The following is an 11635-nucleotide window of genomic DNA, read 5'->3' on the forward strand; positions in this document are numbered from 1 at the left end:
TTCTAAAATTTAGAAAACTGATAGGCCGTTTGGTAGGGTAGTTTAAGTAACACTTTTCAGTTTCACACACTTTTTTATTTATACATATTTTTAAAAAGAGAGACGCTACGTTCACAATATTTTTACCTATACAAACAACGTTATTAGAACAACATTATCAAATAGACCTAAATTTAACACTTTAGAAACGCATTGGAATGAATTAAACTAAAACAAAGTTAAATGATTAAAATAAATTTGAACCAACTAATAAATTTAAAAAGAGTGGGATTTAAAGCGAATAAAACTAGTCTTTATGGGGTTTTGAGTAAAATCCATATATTTCTCCTCGTCCTTGTCCTTGTACCTGTCCCGTTCAATGATCTATCCTTCTATATATACACCAACTCAGACTTCCATTTCCAGCTGACTACTTCTCACTTCTCTCTCTTTCTCTCACTCGATCATATAGCTCACCAAAAGAGACAGGTACGATTTTATTCATACAAAATCATGAACCTTAATTTCTTCTTTCAATTTTTTTTTTTTCTATGTTTTCCCGCACTTTCCCGTCGATTTTCCCGGCATTTCTTTGATTTTTTCCATTTACCCATTTTGCTATATTTGTTCATGATTGAATTGGGTGTCTAGATCTGTTGTTAATTTTTTTGATAATGGATTCGTGTGTGTTGTTGTAGTGGATCTGTGTTTCCCGCACTTTTGTGTTTGGTTGCAGAGAAAACTCTAAAACTTTTAAGTCAACTTATGCATGCAGTTTATATGTTAGTACTTCTTTGGACTTCTTACTAGGAATTCGGTTTAGGCATTAAATTAGGAAATAAGAGTGGTTGGATTTTTTTTTCATGGTTTTGATTTTCATTTGCTCTTATTTAGTGCATGATTTGTTAATTTCTCAACTCTGTTCATGTTCCCGATTTGGAGCTTTTTTGAGGTTAGTACTCTTCATAAAGCGATGAAAACAAGTGGGTTTAAGTGAGCTCAACTAGTAAAGTTCATTGTTGTTGAATAAGGACCTGGGTTTGAATTTGTCTACACCAAAAATCAATTGGTGACTTGCTCAGATGATATGGAGAAATCCTTATAGAGTGAACGCCATAGGTTCAATATGATAATTTATCATATATATTAAAAATATCCGTGAAAAAAAGTGCAGAGTTTTTATTTTTTATTTTTTTTATGTATAAAAAAACTTTCTGATTTTATTTTACTGTCACATTTTTATTTTATTTATTTCCCTTGAAATCAAACAGTGGTAGGTGAAAGCAAAAAGACCCATGTGTTATTTATCAAAAAAAAAAGACCCATGTGTTTATTTTTGTTGCTTTCTCTGAATTGGGTGGTCATGCATAAAGTTTGTGCTTTAATTGTTTGACTTTGTGTATGCTATCTTATGTAATTCTTTGTCTCATAAGCATATCATGTGCTAATAATTCTGTTAATCTGCAGATTTCCATTTGCAAATATCCATGGCTCCAGCAGCAGCAGCAGCAGCATCTTCAGATTCAATTAAGCCTAGAGGTATTGTGTGTTGCTCTGCTTTCTTTTCCCCAGGAACTGGGATTGCTGGTTAAGTTTGTAACATTGATGTACACCAGCACCATGAAGCTATTGCAATCATACTAAAGTTATTTAAAAGTGAAAAGACAGTGTTGCCTTTGTGCTCTATGTCTACGTGATTAGTTACTTTTACTTCTTTATCCCCTATTTTTTTCTATGTTCTTTCTGAGCTGAGGTTCACATGGAAGGATTGAGAGATGATATGGATATTAAACTTTTTGAACTTAACGGAGAAATTAAAAAGTGGATGCTTGCTGGTTTTTTTTTTTTATAATTTTTTAAAATTTTTATTATGCAGATGTTTGCATTGTTGGTGTTGCACGTACACCAATGGGTGGATTTCTAGGTTCTCTTTCATCTTTACCTGCCACCAAGCTTGGATCTATAGCTATTGAAGGTGAGCCCAGAACCCTTATTTCTGCTTCTTGAATGGGCAATCTCTGCTTTTGGAATGGTTTCTTTTGCCCTTTTCTTGAACGATTTTTCGTGTTCCTTGTAGCGGCTCTTAAAAGAGCAAATATTGATCCATCACTTGTACAAGAAGTAATCTTCGGCAATGTTCTCAGTGCAAATTTAGGGCAGGCTCCCGCCAGACAAGCTGCATTGGGTGCAGGAATACCTAATTCAGTGGTTGCTACCACTATTAACAAAGTTTGTGCATCAGGGATGAAAGGTGGACACCCTATCATTTTGAAATTTTTATCTATTTATTTATTTTTATTGAAATTTCTTCTTATATAGGAAATGATTATTAAGTGTGTTATCTACTTATCTAATCATTTTTGTCATTGCAGCAACAATGCTTGCTGCACAGAGTATCCAGTTGGGAATCAATGACGTTGTTGTGGCTGGTGGCATGGAAAGCATGTCCAATGCTCCCAAGTACTTCGCAGAAGCAAGGTCTATATACCTTTCCCCTTCCTTTTTCTCTTAATTAAGCTCAAATGTAAATTTCTGATTTTATTCCAAAATGCAGGAAGGGATCTCGCTATGGACATGATTCTCTTGTTGATGGAATGCTGAAAGATGGTTTGTGGGATGTCTATAATGATTGTGCCATGGGAACTTGTGCTGAACTATGTGCAGATAAACATACAGTAACAAGAGAGGAGCAGGTGTTCTTCGAAACCCATTTCCTTATTCCATAAACTTCTATCGAGGCTGCTGTAATAGAATTTAATTTGTGACTATTTGATTCCTGCAGGATGACTTTGCTGTTCAGAGCTTTGAGCGCGGTATTGCTGCCCAAAAGAGTGGTGCCTTTGCATGGGAAATTGTTCCGGTTGGACATCTATCAATAAGTTAAATGATGTGACGCCACCAGTTGGTTGTAAATACTAACATCAATATGATACATGCAGGTTGAAGTTTCTGGGGGAAGGGGAAAACCATCAACAACTGTTGACAAGGATGAAGGTCTAGGAAGGGTAAAAAAATCCTTCCTTATGAAACAATAGTTGTATAATTTAGTTGTCCTTTAGTTTCACCCTGATAAGTGTTTTTCCAGATTTCATAGCAGTTCTCTTTCTCACAGTTGCAAACTTTTTGTTAATATCAACTTTGTGTTAAAACATGTTTGATAACTAGGTTAACTGACTGTTCAAGTTCTCTCTCTCCCTCCTTGTCTCTCTCTAATATCCTTGCATATTTCTTCTGTGCTCTGTCAGTTTGATGCTGCCAAATTAAGGAAGCTCCGACCTAGTTTCAAGGAGAGTGGAGGTTCTGTCACTGCTGGCAATGCTTCTAGTATAAGGTTCATTGATCTGTTTCTGGTCTTATTTTCCTACTTTGTCATCTTCATCTACTTATATATCTCAGCCAGGGCCTGTATGTTTCTTCTTAATAGCACTCTTTCTTGGGCCACAAATATTTGCCATAAGAGTCTGAAATAACTCTTTTTCACAGAAAAAGATATGCGCATAAAATACGAAGTTGACCACCAATCTGACTAGAAAAAACTTGATATCACTCTACTAAAGGTTGACCCACCACCCCATGATTGAAATTATTTTCTGTAAGCATCTTAATTATTTGGTGAAAGAAAATAGTATCTTGCTCACATCATGTTTGGAGCCTTGCGCAATCACAATATTTTTTGTCTGATCTCTCTTGTATACAACTTGTGTACTCAACCTTCATAAGCTAAAAGTGGACTCATCATTGGTTAAGTTTTCAATCTGTGGGCACGTATGAAGTGTCGTTTTTTATAATTTTTTTATGAGCCTTACAAAGACATGAGGATAGAAGCTTCTATCCATGGAAGGATGAATTGTCCTTCATTTTTTAGTTATGAAAGTATTCCAAAGACATGAACTGAGGCATTTACTGAAAAGTTATTGTCTCATTGACAGTGATGGTGCTGCTGCTTTAGTTTTGGTGAGTGGAGAGACAGTACTAAAGCTTGGATTGGAAGTGATTGCAAAGATCAGTGGGTATGCTGATGCTGCTCAGGTAATACACAAGTGTTAATTACTTTAGCTGGCTTTTAGAGCCACTGCAAATATCAAAAGTGAAAATTGCCATTTTTTTCTTGTTTTTTTTCCTTGACATTATTTTCCACGATAAGTTTTCTTTGTCATACGCTATGTTAATTTTGAACTGACTGTGCAGGCTCCAGAATTCTTTACAACAGCTCCAGCTCTGGCAATTCCAAAAGCTATTTCAAATGCTGGCTTGGAGGCCTCTCAAATTGATTTTTATGAAATTAATGAAGCCTTTGCTGTAAGCTTATGCCACACTTTAGCATAATTGACTTATCAATATATGAGTTGCTGACTATATTATGTCATTTGTGCAGGTTGTGGCCCTTGCAAATCAGAAACTGCTTGGACTTAATCCCGTGAGTTTTTAAACATCCTTCTCTCTCTCTCTCTAACATGTGCATCACTATATTGTGCATTTACGGGTGTGTGCATGTGCAGCGTTGCATGTTGTTTCAAGCACTCAAATGATCTTTTATGATATTGAATTCTCTTAGTTGCATTTAGCTTCCATTTACATGGCATCTCTCTTGTTGCCCTCCCAAGAATTTTACTAACATAAAAGTCCCTTCCCCCAAAACCCCAACCAAAAAACACAACCCTTCTTTATTTTATTTTATTTTTTCATTACTTATTAAATACCTTCCTTATTTTGATTTTCAGGAGAAAGTTAATGTGCATGGTGGTGCTGTATCCTTGGGACATCCTCTTGGTTGCAGTGGAGCTCGTATCTTGGTCACACTATTGGGGGTATAACTATGACAGATTGCTTCTTTGTTCTGCAATATTGTTTGAATTGCTACTTTTGCATCAATATGCTGTACTCTCCCCAACCTTGTCGTTTGGTCTTGCTGACCTGTTGGTATTTATTGTGGTAATTCTGCTTTCTAATATTCATAGTTTCATAATGCTCTTGTAGGTACTGAAGCAGAAAAATGGGAAATACGGTGTTGGTGGTGTTTGCAATGGAGGAGGTGGTGCATCTGCTCTTGTTATAGAGCTCGTGTAGACCTTATTTCATTTTAGGTAAGTCTCATGCATAATACAGTTGGGAATGACAAATGTATCACTCACTAAACTGCGTGGACCTTGTAAGATAACATATTGATTTTCTGGTGAATGAGAGCATTTATTTTGAAATGGTTTTAATCTTTACTTTATCAAGTTACATGATTGATTATGTGCTTCATGCCAGATTACAAGTCGGGAGTTACATGATCATTTGTGTTATGGCGCTTCAAGCCAGATATGAAATCAGGAGATACCCTGGGGAGAGAGTCAAAATTGTTGTATTTTATGCAATTTTTATCCCTTTTCTTTTAAATTTTAGCCTTTTCTGTAATAAATAACCAGTGTATTTAGCATTCAAAAGAATGTCGTTCTAATACTGTTCTCTCTCTCTCTCTCTCTCTCTCTCCACAGTACTGAATTCATTTGATATACTACTTTAACCAACAGGAGAAAAGGGGAAGTATTTGTTGGGTAAGAACAATATGGTTCTGAATCTTTTGTGTTGGATGTACTATCCCTGGGGGGAAAAACAGAACAATATGGTTCTGAATCTTTTGATGCATACCAATCTTCGTTTTGTGGAAAATCCAGAAACTTACATGAAGTAGCTAACATTACACACAGGTGTAACTGCATACAACATTACAACTCAAAACAAAGTAGTAACTCCAACTCTCAGCCACGGTTCAGCAGATACAGCCCAAAAGAATTAGACAATAAAACTACCAGATTCAAGCTGTTCTCTTAAGGGCCCGCTTAATATTCCAGTCCATGTTGGATGTTCACTACATTCTACAAAGAGCAATTTTAGAGATTCAGCAACATCATCTTCGCATTAACCTTCTTATCAACCTACAATGAGCAATTTTAATAATTAAAAATTTATCACATATAAAATTCTAACATCAAGGAAACTGTTTTATACCCTCTAAGCAAGCGATTCAAAATTTGATTTTATAGAATAACATATATTTTTATTGCGCAAGTGTAAAATAGAACTTATAATATTAAAAATTATATCAAACTTAAGCTTCAACAAGTTTGTAGTCACCATCATGCATTATTCGTGTGATGGTCATTTTACAAGTATAAGTGCTTGTGGGGTGTAGGGGATAAGGACCAGGGTTTAAGTCTCTAGGAGGGAGCTTAAGAATTTAAATATTATTTTTACTGTAACTATTGTTCTTGTTTGATTTTTCAAAAAAAAAAAAAAATCTTGAAAATTTAAATTATTCTACATCTCATCCAGAGACGAAGCCATAATTTTAATTGTGGGGATGCCAAAGTATGAACAGAAAATTTTCAAAATATCCAAACCAGCATCTATTTAGTATTAGCAAAACATCAAAAAATACAAAAAAAAAAAAACACACACACACACACACACAAATAATATATTTTTTAGAGAGTTTTAACTTATGATGTCCGTTCTTGATGATAGCTCTTTATCATCAGACCAAGACACTAATCGGTTTTTTATGTAGGCGGGGATTGAATCTCGAATCTCTTATTTAATACAAAAATAATTGTTTCTTAATAAATAGCAATGCAATTATCTAACATAATGGAACTTGACATTCTTTTCGATCTCAAAAATCCTCTATAATTGATTACATATTAAATGTGGCATCAGTTTCCCTCCAAATGTATTAAATTAATAGTCCGTTAAAAAGCCATCTTCCATTTTGTTTTGTGAGATCTAGTTTTGACAACATACATTGTTTTGTTGAAATTTTTTGAAGTTTGGGTAACAAAGATTACATTATACTCATAATGATGAAATTTTGTTTCCAACACTTGATAACATACGTTGCATATAGAGGTATATACAAATGTAGGCACACACCACTAAAATTGAAACAAGTATTGTAATATATTTGCAATTAAGTATATGATTTGTAAGAGATACTCAATATGAGGTAACAATCGTTAGGTAGAGTTTTTGGGGGCGCATTACGCATTCTCTATGCATTATCAAACACTTGAACTTATGTTTATGCTTTCATATGTAATTTTTACCTCAACTGGGTTTGATGACTGTAAATATATATATATATATATATATATATATATATATATATATTTTTTTTTTTTTTTGGGGGGCGCATCACGCATTCTCCATGCATTATCAAACACTTGAACTTATGTTTATGCTTTCATATGTAATTTTTACCTCAACTGGGTTTGATGACTGTAAAATATATATATATATATATATATATATATAACATTTATTTTTATTACCCTTTTGTTGAGACACATCAATGACCAAATTATTTACCTATTTCTAACTCATTCTCTCTTATTTTTAACTATTTTTCTTCTTATTAGCGTGTGTTTGGATTGAGAGTTTTGTCCAATCCTTGTGTTTTGCATTTTGTTTGTGAGTCCCATGGGTACTGTTCATGGACCCACAAAAGTCATCAAAACACAGATTTCAATATAAATTTGGGTCCCGCAACACTATTTACATATTTAAAAATTATTTTTCTACAGTATTTTTAGCAATAAGTTTTCAATTTTTAGTAAATAAGCGGTATCCAAATACATCCTTAATTTCTCAATTTATTGTTACTCTTTCATCAACTTCCTCCCTTCCCTTTTTACCTTTTCATCTCTCTACTACTATGTACTTTAATATCACTCTTCCTCTATCTCTTTATCTTTCTTTATTTTTGGCTCTTCTCACCCCATCCTCTTATTATTAATTTGAAATTTTTTCCCTTTCTACGTATAGTTGTCTCATACACAAAAGGTTTGTATGGGTTAAAAAACCAAGCAGCCTTTTTATGGGTTGGGCCTCTATATGAAAAAAGTAATTTGTAAAAAGGGAATCTTTGGGCTAGCAATTAAGCAATAAAAAGAGAATTAAATAAAGAAAAAAGACTTTGGGATTAAGATGGATTTAGGACAATCTATATTGCAATATTTTTCATTAATTTCCCTTGGGATAGCCTAGAAGCAATATCACAACAATGTGAATCTAGGACGAAATTTCTCAAGTGTTTACAATTATCTCTCTCTCTCTCTCTCTTGCGCGCGCTTGCTTCCCAATTCTTGATCCCACAACATGTGGGATCTTTCCCTATTTGTAGCTCCAATGTCTCCATCGTAGCCATTTGTTTGTAGTGCGGATGATCCTTTAAGTGAGATACTTGTCACATCTCTCCCTTCTCCTCTTTTTGAGGTTGAACTGGGTAGGTAACAAGCTGTTAGAACACTGTTCAAAAGGGCCATTCAGTGGCTTCATTAGGAAGCTTCTACAAATCTTACTCAAACCAGTCAATGTTCCTTTCGCTAGTCATTGTCCTAGGCACGGTTTAGCAATCTCTAGTCTTCTTCTTGATATTTCGAGCTTTTTCACTTCCTTGGCCCAGTCTTTAGATTTGTGCTCTCCTCAAATTACTTCGTGTTAGGCCCAATCTCCCTTTTCAAATGCTCCTATGGGCCCTTTTTGGTTCCAATCCAGGCCAAACCTTCTTTTAGCTCACCTTGGCCCATATAAGGTGATTTCTCCCTCTCAAATTTTTATTTTCATTTTCTGGTGATTTTTTTTTCTTGCATCTCTACTTTAGGTTGATGAATTTTTGTGTTCTTCAAAACTCTACTTTGGGTTGATGTAATTTGGTTTTGCATTTTAAGTTATCTTCTTTTTTCTTTCCTTGGATTTCATAGATGTAATCTTATTGCATTATAAAGAATAGGACAAAGTTTAGCTATAAAATTGGTTGTAGCCTTAGGTTACAATCCTACTCAATATCTTTTTATTGGCGGTGAATTTTGACAAATCTACCATTGGATTACATCTTCTTCTTATATTCTCCATGCTTGTAAAATTTATAGAAAATTAAAGATCAATAGTTATGTCATCAATAAATTGTTTAAATTGCAAGTTTTTGTAGAATTATGCATAATATATAAACTTATAGATCATATAGTAAATAATATCCGATTGACACAAAATATAGCATGTGTATTAGAGCGTAAGGAACATACAATTCAACGGTTAGATTTTCAAATTATGTAGTAATGTTTATTTTATTGAATAAGGTTGTAGCCTTCGGCGACAATCAGTTTTGTGGCTAAACTTTGTCCTAAAGAATATATATATATATATATATATATATATATATATATATATAAAAGAATGTAATGTTATTTTTTTACATAGCATGACTTGGATAATTTGGTGTTTATTACTTTTTTTTTCTATTAATTTGTTATTCTCTCTTGAGAAAGTTATTATTCTCTCACTCTTTCTTGATTTTTATATTCTTTGCAAATCTATTTTAGGTTGATGAATCATTCTATTTTTTTTTAACTCTATTTTGAGTTAATACGTTTTGGTGTTGTGTTTTTTAACACAAGTAGTCTCTCTCCCTTTTCTAACTTTGGTTTGATTTTTTTTTGAATTAATACATAGTTATTTTGGAAGTGAGAATTTAATATATATATAGACACACACACACACACTTATATTAAAACACAATATTGATTATGCATTTGAGTATGCCTATCTTTGAGTAATAATAAGTGCAATTTTGTTATCACTTTTAAGAGAATGAAGAATTTGAATAATTTATTTGAGACTTAAAAAGTATAATATAATTCAAAGAGTATGGATCACATTATAAATGAATAATATCAATCAAACACACCTAAAATAATAGAATGATATATTGGTAAAGATAGAAAGATGGAATAAGTTTTAGAGATTGTTTAATTTTTACGAAGAATAAATTTTCTTTAAAAAAATTTAGTGAACAAATTATACATTATTCAACAATTATAAAATAATTATATATTTCCATGCATCGCGTGGATTTGTGACTAGTTAGTGATAAAAATCAAATAGACATAGGTGATAATCCCTGATAAGAAGTGCAATAATTCAGGGCCACACTTAGTGGCGGCTCTAGAAATATTTTTTAGGGGGGTTATTCAAATTTGTGTTGAAGAGCTTTGACAAGGACCTCTTTGTAAATAATATTTTCTTATTTCATCTAGATCTTTAGGATGATAAGATGAGATTTTTTCTTATAATTCATGATCTGATGGAAGATTTTTCAAGTCAACATGAGTTTCTCTTAAAAGACGAATCTTAGGTAGGGGATCAATATTGCATGTGGTACACATGATTTTATTATTAGAAATTTATCCGTAATACAAACAAGAGAATGAAAGACAAACTATAAGTTCATTCGGTATGTTGTTTCTTAGCAGAATTGAGATATTAATTATTTTTGCTAAAATTAAATCTATAAAGGCATCTATTGGCTCTTATTATAATAAAGTTATTAATTATTGTTGTTAAGTGAACTTTAATTATTATTTTATATAATACTTTAATTTATTATTTATTAGTTTTTGTCTTTACTCTTTTCAATTCTTTTATTTAACAATGCAACTCAACTTTGACAACTTACTGGTCATTGTAATTCATTAAGAAGAATTTTTGTTGTCTTTTGCATTACTTTATTAAGAATTCAACACAACAATACAATCATTTAAAAAAAAAAAAAATCCTCTCCAATTGTGTCTTCCTCACACTTAAATGTCTTTTAGTGTTTACACTTTATTACTTACTTAATTGTCTTGTTTTTAATTATTTATTTAAGATTAAAAAAATTACTAATTTTTGTTGTCCGACTTGCTATTTTTTTTTTTCCATATTTTAAATGAAATTATTTTTTTTGATGAGTTTTTTCTTTTGTTTAAAAAGGCTAAGATAAAAATTGGTGTTGAATTGATTTGTTGCTTGGTTTCTTTTGGAGGGTTTAAATTTTATTTTAGGGTGGTCAAAACAAAAAACTTACATGTAATTATTTTTTTTTGGTTCCAAGTGAGGTATTTGAACTCGTGGCGCCGTCACTAGCCACACTATACGTTATTCAATTCTCCATATTCCCACCAATATATCCCTACACACGTGAGAGCATGTGAAAGGGACATACATTGCTTATTGGGTTCAATCCTTAACCCAATATTAACATTATCAATCATCATAGATAGGCCAAAAATGTATTGACCTCTTGTGATGAATTAATCAATTAATTAGTCAAGTTAATTAATTAGGTTCAATTACATGCAATGAGCGTAGTAGCACAAACAAATCACCAAATAACTAAATATGCAGCGGAAATTAAATGACATGGTGATTTGTTTACAAATGGGGAAAACGTACACGGCAAAAACTTCACCGGGTGATTTTAAGGTCACTACTCCCGAAAATTCACTATTATCAAAACAAGTGGTTACAAGTAAAGGAATCCCAGTACCTTATACCAACCTACAGTTGAACCCTTACCTCATACCCAATTGGACTTGTTCTGTAATGACAATCTCTCCTTGTATTGCACGGCTCCCAGTATGTGACTAACCAATAGATGCGTGGATTCCAGTACGCGACTTGATTACCAACTTAAGAAGGATGTTGGCTGCAGAGTTCTTCAGTTCATCACATAATGAAGATTACGAAGTTTCTTGGTCACAAAACCCTATGGAGTACAAACATAGTAGCTTCTTCAAGATGAACTAGGGTAACTAGGTTTTTGGTCACACTTGTGAAATTATGCTCTTGTGCAATT

At 32.9% G+C, this 11635-nt stretch overlaps 1 protein-coding gene across 1 annotated transcript; it reads left to right on the forward strand.

The window, feature by feature from the left end:
- Nucleotides 1–289: 289 nt before the first annotated feature.
- On the forward strand, nt 290–5425 carry LOC142617421 (acetyl-CoA acetyltransferase 2). Its single transcript, XM_075790294.1, has 15 exons — nt 290–468; nt 1447–1518; nt 1856–1954; nt 2057–2230; nt 2352–2457; nt 2534–2672; nt 2762–2839; nt 2919–2984; nt 3225–3310; nt 3909–4008; nt 4168–4278; nt 4355–4396; nt 4701–4787; nt 4957–5063; nt 5233–5425. Exons 2-14 carry the CDS (start codon nt 1467–1469, stop codon nt 5044–5046), a joined length of 1230 nt encoding a protein of 409 aa, XP_075646409.1. The 5' UTR covers nt 290–468; nt 1447–1466; the 3' UTR covers nt 5047–5063; nt 5233–5425.
- The last annotated feature ends 6210 nt before the right edge of the window (nt 5426–11635 follow it).

The sequence above is a fragment of the Castanea sativa genome, chromosome 11 (assembly GCF_040712315.1).
Source record: "Castanea sativa cultivar Marrone di Chiusa Pesio chromosome 11, ASM4071231v1".
In the NCBI taxonomy this organism is placed as follows: domain Eukaryota; kingdom Viridiplantae; phylum Streptophyta; class Magnoliopsida; order Fagales; family Fagaceae; genus Castanea; species Castanea sativa.